Source organism: Vicugna pacos, chromosome 13 (assembly GCF_048564905.1).
Source record: "Vicugna pacos chromosome 13, VicPac4, whole genome shotgun sequence".
NCBI lineage: Eukaryota > Metazoa > Chordata > Mammalia > Artiodactyla > Camelidae > Vicugna > Vicugna pacos.
The window spans coordinates 30366635-30381598 of record NC_132999.1 but is presented as its reverse complement, the minus strand read 5'-3'; the positions used below and the strand labels follow the sequence as shown (position 1 = coordinate 30381598).

Here is a 14964-nt window from a genome sequence, read left to right as displayed (position 1 = left end):
TCATTTATAACAGCATCAAAAAGAATAAAATACTTAGGAATTAACTTGGCCAAGTTAGACCTGTATACTGACAACTATAAAATATTCTGAAAGAAAGTAGATACAGATAAGTGGGAAAACAGCCCACATTCATGAGTCAGAAGACTTAATATTAAGACGTTAATACCATTCAAAGCAATCCACGATTCAATGCAATCACTATCAAAATCTCAATGACATTTTTTTGCAGAAATAGAAAATTCACCCTAAAATTCATATGGAGTCTCAGGGACCCTAAATAGCTGAAACAATCTTAAAAAATAACAAGGTTACAGGTCTCAAACTTCCTGATTTTGTAACTTATTGCAAAGCTATAGTAATTAAAAGAATACTGGCCTTAAGACAGACATTTAGATCAGTGGAACAGAAGAGAGAGCCCAGAAATAAACCCCTGCATGTATAGTCAAATGATTTCCTCAAGGATATCAAGACTACTCAATAGAGATGTAAATCTAAACAAAAATGATACAAATGAAGTTACTTAGAAAACAAAAACAGACTCACAGACATAGAAAACAAACTTATGGTTACTAAAGGGGAAAGGGGAGGAAGGATAAATTAGGAGTTTGGGATTAGCAGATACAAACTACAATATACATAACACAGATAAGCAATAAGGTCCTACTGTACAGCACAGGGAATTACATTCAATATCTTATAATAACATAATGAAAAAACATGAAAAAGAATATACATATGTATAACTGAGTCAACATGCTGTACACCAGAAACTAACACAAACAGTGTAAACCAACTATGCTTCAATTTAAAAAAAATGTTTATCTTATTTTCTATGAGGTCCTGGGTTCAATCCCCAGTACATCCACTAAAAAAAAAATAAATTAATGAAATAAATAAACCTAATTACCTACCCCCAAACAGAAACAACAAAAATGCAATAAAGTAAAAAAATAAATAAAAGAGTTAATTATAAATGTATTAACCTTTCATTTTAGTCTCTTAGATTATCCTTTCTAATCATATAAGATCCCTAGCAATGTATTAATTCATCAATTGAATAATGGGAATCTAAAAAGCACATGTATTTTAAAAGATATAATTTAATCACTGTTACTACAATAAGCCTTTTAGAAATCTTATTTGCTGTCATTCTAAATTCCAGGTTAAATTAAAATCCTACATTAAATCCTATTTTCTACATACCTGCTTTTTACATTTCTCCTCCTTGCCTGAAAAATTAATTTTCAAGCTGAAAACAAATAATGCACACTGCAAAATCTCATCTTGTTACAATTTGTACAAGAAGTCTAAATTGTGAAGGCACTTCCACTAATCTTTCTCTATACTTGTAATCTTCAGTTTGTCATAACCAGCAAATCTCTGTACTGAGTAACTTACTCTGTTTTCATCTGGAAAAATAAGGCAACCTATTTTTAGCATGATATTGAAATAGTAACATGTTTGAGTCCACTTTCTTCTAATTCCCTGCTCTCCTACACAATAGCTGGTCTGTTTTATTTTTTAATGAATAGTGAGAAAGAAGCAGAGTTATTACTTAGTTAAAAAAGCTTTTGGATTCTATTAGACTTAGGTTTCAACATTGGCTTCATCTGGTTCCAATCTAGACAGCTGTATACTTCTGATCAAGTTACTTCATGTTCTGGTCCTCAGTTTTCTGATCTTTAAAATGGGAATATTTTACTTAGAAGGTTATTAAAAGGATAAATGGAAACAGACACCATAAATAAAGCATGAAGACTGGATGCTAGAATAACATTTAAATCTTTTCTGCATTATTAACAGAACCTATTTACTATTTGTGAAGCTATTATCATTCCCTATGGGAAGTCACCAATTTTTAAATTTAGGTCAAGATCCATAAGAGTCAATACTGACTTTGAAATTGCCAAGCAACACTGCCTTTTATAAAACAAAAAAACAGTTTGTTGGTTTTACTGACATAGACCAGAATTCATATCTCAGTAAGATCTTTAACAGGAACAGTAAATGAGATAGTAATAGGAGAAGTAGAAAGTGATACACAAACACATTATTATTATTATTGGTAGAATGCAACTGGATATAACTATGCAGTAATTTTAAAGCCATAAATAACTAAATAGAATGAATATATTTGGAGACAAAAAAAAAGGAGCTTTAAAAAAAGTGTAATGTTTACAATTTAAAGAAACTGATAAATTATTTCCTTACCTGAATCGCTTGCTGCAACAACAACTGTTCCACCAGGAGCAAAAGGATCATTGTGCTTTAATGTTTCTACCTAAACAAATTAAACAAAACTGTGACTTAGAGAGGCAACATTTCATAGCTGAAACCTCACTGCCACACCAAAGAAACATTCTTAACAAACTAATTAAGGAATACAAGGCATAAGGAACAAATGTTTCCCCCTACTGATTTGCAATCTTATTAAATTGAAATGATACATACTGTTTTCTAATCTTTTATTATGAAACATAACATACATTCAGAAAAGTATATGGACCATATGTACAGTTAAAAAATAAGTATCAAGTAAACACTTATGTCATCACCTCCCAGGAAACTGCCAACACCTCAGAAGTCTTCACATTCCCCTCTCCAATCACAATCCCATCCCTCCCCTCTGTGGAGGTAATCATTGTCCTGGTACTGGTGGTATCCATTTCTTTTCTTCATAATTTTGCTACTTGTATAGATGCGTACTATTTTAACTTTCATTTTCAAATAATTATAGATTTCTAGAACAGTTATAAAGATAATACAGAGACTTCTCATATGCCCTTCACCTAGCTTCCTCTAATGTTAACGTGCACACGAAAGAGAGAGAGACAGTGAGAGAGAGCTTTCTGCTAAAAGAATTCTGCAACATTAAATAATAAGCCATGTAAAAACCTGGATCAAGTGGCAAGGGTGAGTGGCTACAAAGAGTAAGGACTTTAGCAGAAGCCAGACATTCTGCCTATTGAATTGTCTTCCTACTCTACTCTGGTTATTAATCATAGTCAAACAAACTGCATATTTAAGAAACTAACTGAACTTTCTCTTTCTGGCATCAGGCTCTTTTTAAGAGGTCAGCCAAAAATCAAAAGGGGCATGAAAAGAGTTTTGGAATATTTATCTCTTAGTCTGACTCATGGCTATCAATGTCATCTGTATTACAGGCTCTATTTCTAACCATCAAGAAATTGGATATTAACAACTGATGTCAAAGGATATTGCAGAGCTCAAGTAAAACTGATGCATTTGAAAAGAGAAAAGCAATGCAAACTGGGACTTATAGTATATTCTCCTTTCATACAAGAGAATGCATTAAAACAACTAGCAGAAAAAAGTAATTATACTAATGATGTTTTTAGAAGTGAAAATGACAGTACTTATTTTAACTGATGTTTATTTTAACTTTAGTATTATTATAATAAAATGAACACACTTGCTTATACTCTGATTATCTACTGAATGAATACATAGCAATCAAGGGGAAAAGTCAAGTTGGTCTGAGTAAAGTGATGTTCCGTGGTTCCTAATATAATAGTCAAAATACCAGTGTAAGAGACAGTCATGGCAACTTAAGTCACCAACTATTGTTTCTTCTCTCAACTTTGAGGGAAGGAAAAACTAACAGGCTTGTTTTTTAACAACAGCTTGCAGATTTTATTTACCACCACAGAAAGAAACAGAAAAAGTATGCCTACATGTGTGTCAAGTTTAATTATCATATACTGTGCAACCACCCTGAAAGGCCATCAGGATAGCAAGGGGAACAGGGCGGACTGTGTAGCCCAGGAAGGAAAACTGCCCACAAATCTCTGTTATGCTGTTTGTTAATTAGGCAATCTAGTACACAAAAGTAATTTTCACAACTAAAATTCAGATGATACGATTTTACGGAATTAATGTTCTAAAATCCTCCTACAAGTTCACCTAATTTATCACTGAAATTCTCTCTCTTCTGCGTCAGCCATCTACTCCCTCCTTTCACAGCATGACTCAGCACCTACACAATGCCACCATACATGAGCTAGGATAGCAGGAAATAGCAGTTATTTGTTTTGGTTTTGTTTTTAAAATTATGTCCCTTCTGAGAGCAGAGACCAGCCTTGAGAGATTTGGAAAGACTTGTAGGGAGAGAGTCATGTCTGGAGGCATAAACAGAGGCCTGTTTGAAAAGAAGGAAAATCACAAAAAACAGGGGGTTTGTAGCTAGGAAAAGTAAGCTTAAATCTTATACTATAGTGGTGAAGACCTTAGACTGTGGTCACATAGACCAGAGTTTGAATTTAGTTCTGTCATTAACTCACTATCACTAAACCTCTCTAATCCTTATTAACTTTATCTTTAAAAAGAGGATAAAAGCTGATATTCATAGGATTATTGTGATGATTAAATAAGGTAACACATGAAGAGTTTAGCACCATACCTGGCACACAGAAGAGATTAGATAAATGTAGCTATTACTATACTGCCAATTTGGTGTTTAGTTTAGTTTTGTTTCGATTTGAATGGAGAAATTAAGAACTGTCAGCAAGGGCAATATCGCTTTCAAAAACTGGGGAGAAAAGGGGAAAAGTAAGTAGACCAAAAGGTAGAAACAAAAGAAACTTGTTTATTTTTAAATTAGGAAGAGCTGCTTTGGCTTTCTTGGTCTTTAAATGATAAAACTGGCTAATGAGGAGCTAAAATAAGGTGAGAGGAAAAGAATTCAGGTTGCAGCCAATTTGAGCAGAATTTGGCAAATGGGTCTACACTGCAAACTAAGTGTTATGGGAAAATAGAGTATCCAGTAGCCTGTGGAAACCACAAATATTCAGTTACAGAAGCATTTGTTAGTTTTATATTGGTGGAAAATACCAGTTGTTGGCCAAGTAGCTCTTTACTGAAATAGAGTAAGAAAGCAATTCAAGAACACCAAAGTCTAACATCTTTAAAAGAATCAATTACTCTTTCAAGGAAGTATACTTAACCTAAGAGTAACAAAAGATAAAATTTTGGCTTCACATTGCCTGTCAATTAACTGTTTCTTTCTATGTCTGGTTTACTTAGAGACATGAAATATCCTGCCTTGAAAAATAAGCCTTCAAAAAAAGAAAAAAAACCCAAGAAAAAACCAAAAATGCCTTCTAAAACCATTCATAATTATTGAAATTGGGTGACAGATACATGGAGGTTAAAATATTTCATTGTATTACTCTACTTTGAGTGTGTTTAAATATCCATAATATAAAGATTTTGTTTTCAGAGCCCCCAGATGATGAAGTGCTTAGGTGTATGACCCTAGTTATGTTAAGTTAATTTTTCTGAGTCTCAGTGTCCTTATTGTTAAAATAGGGACATCAGTACCTACTTTGCAAAGCTGATGTGAAGATTAGAAACTCGAATGTAAAGCACATAAAAGTACCCGGATCATAGTATGTGGTTATTAAATAGTGATAGTTGCGCTATGGATATTATCCAGAGAGCCTGATTTAGTCATGACATTTAGGGAACTTATGCTTCTTTACAAGAAAAACATTCCAGATGTGTCTATAACATAACATAAATGATTTTTTTTAAACGCTGTTCCTTTAAAATTGATTTAATTATTTCAATTGGTAATGCATACCAAACATCTCAAAAAAGTTTTACAGGAAACAGGCTTATAGATTTCTAATCATTTATTTTTAATATTCCCAACAGGATAATACTTGGTCCTTTGAAGGGAGGACTTGATATCTGGATGACATGAATTATTCTAGTCAATTCCATTGGGTTATCAAGCTGTGAAATACCAGTCTGAAGCAAAAACTAGATAGGTTTGATAAGACAAATTTTTATATGGTCCTTTAGAAGTAAAACCTAAAAGAGGATTTTCTCATCACTGTGTATTTCAAGACACTCACTTAGAATATTTGTTACCCATTTAACAGTGTTTAACCCTCCCACTTACCGATGTATTACTGCTATTGCTGGCTGTACTGAAAGGGTCAGTACTTGAAGTGGCAAAAGGATCAGCTGAAGACTGCTTGAAGAAACAGTCAGATGCAAATGGATCTGAACCTTTGAAAGGATCACCTCCAAATGGATCTAAGAAAATATAACACAAATATGAGAGACTAAAACACTATTACTCTAAATTTCCTGTCATGTAAAGGCATGACAATTGCCTTAATTAAAAGACATTTTGAATTCCTGCAGAATCTAAGTTAGGTACTTCATATTATGACTATTTATTTGGTCATAAAGAAGTATAGACAGTTGCATCCAGTTAAATAGCTTTAATTAACATTCTTCCCTACTCAAATCAGTAGTTCTAACACTTAATACACAAATGCTACCTGTATGCTAGGTTTAAATAATTCCTCCAAGCTGGTGATTCTAATTTTGGGGGTGGGGAGATCACAGATTCCTTTGTGGTTTTGATAAAAGACACAGTCTTACACCTAATAAACTTATTTTTTAAATTAGCATATAATTTCAAGCAATCCCATTTTAAGGCCCTTATTCTATGCTATCATAACTAAAGAAACAACAAAAACTTCTAAATATATTTCTCTCTCTGAGCTTAAGGGTAACAGCCAATAGTCTGGAACAGGTTTGGAACTAAATGGTACATGAGATTTGCTTTATTCTAATGCAAAAATTCCAGAGAAAGAGTATCTTTAAAAAGTCTGACATTTAGGAATTCTTTAAGAAGTTTACTTTTCCCACATTTATTCAAATAGGCTAGAATCTTAGGAAAACAAAAGTTCTCAACCCGGCAGTGGTGCAGACCATTATATTCATCTAATCCTTTGCTAACAAAGAGAAATCAGTATAAATGTTATTAAAGGCATCAAAGTATAAACACTGTCATTTTTTTTTAAATAAAGTATAGCTAACAGCTTATTAAGCAAATTCACAAGAATCTACAACTTCTTCTCTGAAAATGTCAGGCACATACAACATCTTAGGCCTTAGGTCAAATTCAAAACTGAATAAAAAGTCCATTTCCTATAAATGCTCAACTGTGATCTCTCATTCCTAAATATAACATAAGCTCATAATCAAGTAGAATGAAATTAAAGCTAAGGTGGACCTCAATAATATACTAACCAATTTTCCCAAAAGGATCATCCTTGAAAGGATCACCTGTGGTAAAATAAATAAGCAGAAATCAATAATAATATTTACTGTTTTGGCACCATTACTTAAAGGGTAACGTTAAAATAAAAGCAAAGTTTCTTAGAGCAAAGTTTGTTTCATTAACTCCACCTCATAGGAGATAAAACAATGAATGCCATTTACCTTTAGGAAATGTTTAAAATAAGTAGAGTAAGGGCAGAACATCAACACATCTCATAAAAGCAAACTTGAACTAGGGCCAACTATACTAACCTCCTAACCACAAGCTGAGGTTAGAGACGGAGGGGAAAAGAAAAGCATGACAGCAAGAATTTTACTAACAAAATCTCCACTTTTCACAGGCGTACTGGATGGGTATTACTGTCACCGCTTTAGAAACAAAAACACTGAGCTTCACTGAAGTTAAAAAAATTGCTTATAGAATTGAAGAGTCTAGAAATAAATCCTTACACATTTGTGCTCATTTGATTTTTGACAAGCAGCCAAGACAACTCAATGGAGAAAGAATAGACTTTTCAAAAAATGGTGTTGGGACAACTGGATATCCACATGCAAAAGAATAAAACAGGACCCCCCATCTCACACTATATACAGAATTAATTCAAAACAGATCAAATACCTAAATGTAACATCTAAAGCTAATAAAACTCTTAGACGAACACATAAGAATAACTCTTCATGACTTTGGACCTTAGATACAACATCAAAAGCTTGAGTGAAAAAAAGTAAATTAGACTTCATCAATATTAAGACAATACTGAATACAAGAAAACACTTGCAATCATATGTTTGATAAGGAATTTATATTCAGAATATATAAAGAACTCTCACAAGTCAACAAAAAAAGACAATCAACCCAGTTAAAAAATGGGCAAATGATTTGAATACACATATCTCCAAAGAAGATATGCGAATGGCCAATAAGCACATACAAAGATGTTCAACAAATTAATCATTAAGGAAATACAAAATAAAACCCAAATAAGAAGCCATCCGACACTCACTAGGATGGCTATAATCAAAAGGATAGGCAGTAACAAGTGTTGGCAAAGATACGGAGAAATTGCAACCCACATACACTGCTGGTGGGAATATAATGGTACAACACTTTGGAAAACAGTCTGGCAGTTCCTCAAATGATTAAAAATTACTGTATGATCTGATATCTGAAATCCAGAGAAATGAAAATGTATCTACACAAAAGCTTGTACATAAATGTTCACAGCAGCATTATTCATAACAGCCAAAAAAGTGAAAACAACCCAATGTCCATCAACTAATGAATAAGTAAAATGTGGTATATCCACCCAATGTAATAATGTTCATCAAAAAAAGGAATGAAATATTGAAATATACCATAACATGAGTGCCCCTTGAAAAATATTACGCTAAATGAAAGAAGCCAAACACACACACACAAACTACACATTGTATAATTCCATAAATATGCAAATCTACAGAGACAGAAAGTAGACTAGTGGTTGCCTAGAGTTGAGGGTTGGGAGAATGAGAACTGACATTCAATGAGTATGGAGTTGCTTTAAGGAGGTGATAAAAAATGTCCCAAAATTAGATTTTAGTGAGAATTATACAACTCTGTGAATGTACTCAGACCATTTAATTGTACACTTTAAATGCTCAATTTATATATCTTTTAACACTTTATATTTATCAATAAAGATTTTTTAAAAGAAGAGTTTCAGCGTCCAGGCTCATCTCTGCCATGACTCTACGCAAGTTACTCTATTTATGTGTCTCAGCTTCCCAACTTTAAAACTGGTATAAACTGACCTAACAGTTCCACAAGGTGAGTGTGGAAATAAATAAAAAGCAAAAAGAGCTTTGACACAAGTGGCATTTAATGTAGCTTACACTGACATCAGACAATTTATTAAACTTAAATGTTTCTTCAGTAAAACTGAAGGCACCTTAAGGGCAGGGACTGGACTACTAACTACTACAACTCGCACTGTTTTAAAAGCATGGTGTTGGCACTTTTGGTAAATAACCGCTGGTTGACTTAAGAGTGCCCAATCTCCTCTCTTCCTTTTGGTCCCTATTCTGAAGAAGAAACATACTCTTAATCAGGGGTTCATCTAAGACATAACTAAAGGCTTTAGCTCTAGAATGTAGTTGCCTGCAGAGGACAATACTAAAATCTGAGCATATAAGACCTCATTCTCACTTCTATTTTGGTTATAAAGAGTAGGCTCTCAAAGCTGAAGCCCTAATTCTTACATAGTTCACATATTAAAATAAAAAATTAAAATTGTATGTATAATATAAAAATAAGAGTACTTACTGCCAACAAAAGGATCAGACTGGAAAAAATCCAAGTTTGAATCTGCAACTGGATTTGTCAGTGAACTTGATTCTACATTAAATGGATCTTCCTAAAAATAATTTCAAATTAAAAAAAAATGTTTTAGGAGCCAAAGTTTTAAAAGGAAATATTTTAAAATAAAATAACACATTTGAAAAAATCAACTGATGGTAGCATAATAAATATTTCTGTGGTCATAAAGTCCACTTAACACATTTTTCTCTTTCCTTAGCCTAAACGAGTGTATACCCATCCTGGGAAGCCAGTGGTAAGAACATTTACATATAAAGTTATTTTTACCTCTTTTGAATGTCTGGCACTATTAAATTCAGGACAAACTTTTTCATTAACAGCTGCAGTCACCACTTCATTTTCATCAGTCACACCAGAAGGTGGTATTTCAGGACTACTTCTTGCCTATAAAACATTAATTGCACATGGACTAACAATGTATTTTTTTAATTGGCAGAGGAAGCTGACAAAAATAGCCAAAAATTCCTAAAAAATTTAGAAGACAAGCAGAACATATTCACTAAATGACTTCTCCTATAATATTCCTTAGGAAAATGGTATCACCAAGCATCAAAGTTACTTGAGGCCAGAAAACTTCAGGTCTTCCTTAACTACTTTCCTTTGGTCATCCCCCAGCTAGATTCCAAATCTTGCTGAGTCTACTTCCTACCTCTTTCTCAAATCCTTCCCTCTGGTCCAGATTACTCCAATATGTGTCTTCCCAATCTATCCTTATAGTAGCTGAAGCAATAGATCTAAAATGTGAATCTGATCATGACCCTTCTGGTTAAAAGTCCATTGCTTCCCACAGCTTTCTGGATTTAGATCAGTAGATAATAAGGCTGAAGAAGTGGCAGGGGCAATCTCCATTTCATACCACCCTGTATCTTTGAAAGATAATCTAGTAATTTGCATTTTGTGCTTAAAATAATATTGTATAATATATCCAAGACTGCGCTATCTAAATAAAATCAAATCCGTTATTTTTACTTCCTTAATATCGCTAAAATTTGTATTTTCCTCATCATCCTTCCTGTTACCAGTTAAATCGAGGTTACAACAACTCTCACACAGACCACTCCAACAGTCTCTTAAAATACCTCTATGTGTCCATCCCACTCTTCAATCCATTATCTACATTTTCTAAAAGGTAAACTCAATCCTCTGGTTTCTTGCTTAAAAATTCTTCAATGGCTACTCACTGGAGTAAGATCATTTCCCAATGCTTCAAGATGAATCCAAATTTCTTACTCTCTACCCTTTTCTGACCTAAAAGTGGTCATTTTTACCCAGGTACCCATCATAATTACCCATGCAATTTATTTTTAAAATATATGTACTTGGCTCCAACCCAGAAACTTTAGTTCAACAAGTTTGGAGTGGGGCACAGACTGTATCAAAATCTGTATTTTCATAAAGCACCAGAGATAATGCAGGTAACCCCCTAAGAGAGAGCCTCATTTCCTACCAATACATTCCCCACCATCACAAAATATCCTCAGGAAACTTATGACCCTGTGCAGCATGTTTTCTCCCATTTCATACCTATGCTAATGCTGTTTTCTCTGCCAGGATGTACCACCTTCTCCTTTGCTTAACCCCTTCTCACTTGTAAAGTTTCCCTACAACATCTTCTCTGAGCCTCCTCCAAGCTGTCCTATCTGAATATCGTATGCTTACTTTACCACAGCCTTCTAACACAGTGTTACATGACTAGACTGTGTGCTGCTTGAAGACAGGGTTAATAAAGGTTTTTTGTTTCTGTAGCTCTCACATAACATAGCAGCATTCTTGCATGTGCTCTCTAAAGTAACTGGTGAATAAATGTTCTCAACATTATGAAAAAAAGAATTACTTACAGCTTTGGGTGAAAGTACTTAAAAACTATTTTAAAAAGCTACTATTTATAGAACTACTGTTTTGAAAACATGCTCTCTAACAAATAAATCAGTTAAAATTATATTTTTACACTACTTAAAACTGTTAGAACCCACTCTCTGCCTCTTAAAAAAACCTCTACTGTCTCAGATGAGGCAAGGCCACATATTTATATTAGGTGTGATGTCAACAAAACTTTGCTCTGAATCAATTTATTTCTCTGAAGTTGATGATGAAATTGTTAAGGAACTATTCAACTCACTGGAGATTCCTCGTGTATGGGCTCAGACTCCAGGTTGCCCTGGCCTTCAGCATGCTCATTAAGATTGGCTGTTTCACTGCTGCTGGTGCTGAGGCTGCAATAATCTGTAGCGCCATTTACAAGAATGCTATGTGGGCTACTGCACCAATTTAACTGACTATTTTGACTTTCCAGCTCTTTCATTTCCATCAGCTTCATTTGCATCTGTCAACACAAAGTAGAAATATACAACAGAATTTATTACTAGAAAGATATGTTATGTAAAAATAGCTATATGCTTAGACTTGGTCAAGGGTAAATTTGCTTCCATTAAGAAGAATCCTCAGGGAATGCAGCATGCCTTAGAGAAAAGATTTCAGCAATCCATCCCAGGAAGTTCTCCTCTTAAAATTCCAGTACATATCAATTTGCTTTTGTACATCTCTGAAAGCTCCAAGAATTTTAATTCAAATATCCGCAAATTGGCAGTCCTTTAGGATATAGTTTGAAAAGGGGTCAGCATATTTGGAAAAAGATACCAAGTGACAGAGCAAGAGAAGATTTTGTGATGAAGCTTTAGAAGAGCTAAAGAAGGCTGAGGGAGAGCACACAAGACTGGAACCATCCATACTCCTATTGGGACAGAGAGGAGGGAAGCAAAGGTGAAATGAACTAGTGTCCTAGGCTCTGGCATTACTTATTAATGGCCTAGAGCCCTAAGAAGTAGTCTGTATTAAGCTATATGAAACATAAAGGACACTCAAGGTTTTTTTGATCCCAATATCAAAGTGACTTTATACACCTGGGATAACAGTGGGACACAAAAAGTGGTTTGCAATGAACTGTACTATATATATATATAAAATGTTGAGGATTAGAAGCAGGAAAAAAGTGCTTATTTATACCAACATCTATAATAAAGAAAAACAAATTTACAAATATCTCAAATTGAGAAGGCAGAACCAAAAAATGTATCCATTGAAAAGGAATAATAAATGGAGTTTCACTGAATATTTCCCATTTTTCATAAAAAATGTATTTTAATCACAGTACAATCCTCTTTATTTACTAGCACATTGTATTTTTTATTTTTAGCAAATATAAAAACTATCTTCTGACATTTCATAAATCAAGGCTCTGTTCCCTAATCTTATTCACCTAATATTCCCCATAAGGTTCTTAAGTTGCTCAATTTGGAATCTGTCATTTAACAAAGGTCTTTTCAGGGTCATAACCTAGGGAAAGAACACTATATTGGATTGGGAAACAGATGTAAATCTGGCTCGATCACCTTCTAGTTAGGTGATCTTAGTCAAAGTAACCTCTCCAAGCCTCCATTTCTTAATCCACAAAAGTAGTATGAACTATCTTCAAAGATGACTATTAACTGAAGCAAAAGATATATTTGAAAGAACTCTGTAAAAAGTAAAGTCTACGTAAATAATGGACAATGTGTGTAAAAGTGCTTAGCACACTGCATTTCTCACTATTACAGCAATGAAGTTTTCCAGTTCCCTTTCCCCTAATTTACTCTATCTTTAAAAAGTTAGACTTGAGCCCTTTGAGCATACAGACCACAACTTTTGTTATCAACTTTGTATCTCCAACATCTAGCACAATGATGCACACTCTAAGTGCTTACTACATGTGCACTGAAAAACACAAGTATTGTGCTTATAAATCTAAACAGTGGGCATCAGTAAGCATATGTATCCACCAAATTGCATTGTATTTTGAATTTAACCTAAGGATCCGAAAATCCTACACATTTGTAACACACAGCATATGTCTTGTATACTCCTAGTGCTTAGAGCAGTAGCTTATAAACTTTTTTTTAATTTTAATCCATAGAAAGAAATAGATTTTACACCCTGACCCAGTAAATCTGTATGTATATATTTGGACATGTCTCTGTGTATATATACATACACATAAACACACATATAGATGCATACATCATATATATAATTATACACACATACATACACAGTGGAGAAACAAGTTTCATGAAGTAATAATTATCCTTATTACATATAATGCATGCTGATATTTCCTATCCTCTTTTACTTCAATTAAAACATTTATCATGACCATTAAAATCAATTTTAATGCCCACTATCTTGTAGTCTAAAATTTAAAAACTTAATACCAAAATAATATCCATCATACAGATGAAGCAGTAGAATGAAATATTTGCCTAACAAAGAGTCCTATTTAGTACAGTTTGTTCCTTACAGTTATTTCTGAGACAACCAATAGAAAGAATCTTGAACAAAACTAGGCTTTTCTGTGTATCTGGCCCTTCCATGCATCTGTCGCTAAGCCGTTCTTCCTCACTCTCTGTGTAAACTTAGAGGATATGGGAGGGGGGAAATCATACAACTAACACAAGTTCTTTGCAAACTGCACAAGAAAAGTTCAATGAACATTCAGAATGCCAGAAATAATTAGATAAAAAGTATATATTGTATAAGTAAGTTAATAGGGTTAAGGTCAAAGGGTCTTTGCTTTTTTCTTGCAAATACATGATAAGAAGTAAAAATAAAAATTCAACAAGTCAGAAAAATTTTCTTTAGTTATTCTTTTTTCTAGAAAAGCTCTAGTTAACTTTTAGAGAGCAATGAAAGTCTCACACTAATTTACAACTGAATTTTCATTTTTATAGACCCATGGGAATATACTGCCCTCTGGGGGAAAGATATACCACTGAGTTAAGTGTAAGAAACTAGTATGCTTAATCCTTAGGTTTGGAGATCAGATACAAGTATCTAATTCCTTCCACAGATACCAAATTTATTCTGGACACTTGTTAGTACAGCTTACTGAGACTAGTTTCCTTTCTCAAAAACACTTTTATTTTCTCTCTGATAACTTACAATATTCAGAGTCCTTTCTACTTTTCTCATCTATGCTCCTTCCTTTGAAGGCAATCTCCTTTCCAAAAAGTCAAAGAAAAGAAAATGAAAGACAAGCCAGAGACTGCGAGAAATTATTTGCAAAACAAATATCTGGTAACGTGACTACAATTAAAAAAAATCTGATAAAGGACTTATCTCCAGAATACATATATGTTTAAAATCCCTTGTAATTTAAAATAATAATACAAACAACCCAATTTTAAAAAATGGGCAAAAGACTTAGACATTTCATCTAAGAGGATATACAAATGAATAAGCACATAAAAAGATGATCAACATCACTAATCATTAGAGAAGTGCAAACTAAAAACTACGAAATACCACTTGACACCTACTGGAATGACTATAATCAAAAAACAGACAATAAAATTTTTTTTCTTTCTTTCCTGTTTTTTAAAAAAAAAACACAGACAATAAAAGTGTTGGTGAGAATGTGGAGAAACTGGAGCCCTCATATATTGCTAGGGGGAGTGTAAAATGGTACAGCCACT

The 14964-nt window shown here is 33.5% G+C and overlaps 1 protein-coding gene across 3 annotated transcripts in view; it reads right to left on the bottom strand.

Annotated features, from left to right (window-relative positions):
- Positions 1 to 14964, bottom strand: part of EPS15 (epidermal growth factor receptor pathway substrate 15) — a 121474-nt gene that overhangs the window by 21435 nt on the left and 85075 nt on the right. For all 3 annotated transcript variants that reach the window (XM_072974460.1, XM_072974461.1, XM_072974462.1), the window contains 6 exons: positions 11577 to 11780; positions 9725 to 9841; positions 9404 to 9494; positions 7072 to 7107; positions 5927 to 6063; positions 2212 to 2281 (listed from right to left, as the gene is read on the bottom strand). In XM_072974460.1, the coding sequence (XP_072830561.1) occupies positions 2212 to 2281; positions 5927 to 6063; positions 7072 to 7107; positions 9404 to 9494; positions 9725 to 9841; positions 11577 to 11780 (655 nt within the window). The remainder of the gene's footprint in view (positions 1 to 2211; positions 2282 to 5926; positions 6064 to 7071; positions 7108 to 9403; positions 9495 to 9724; positions 9842 to 11576; positions 11781 to 14964) is intronic.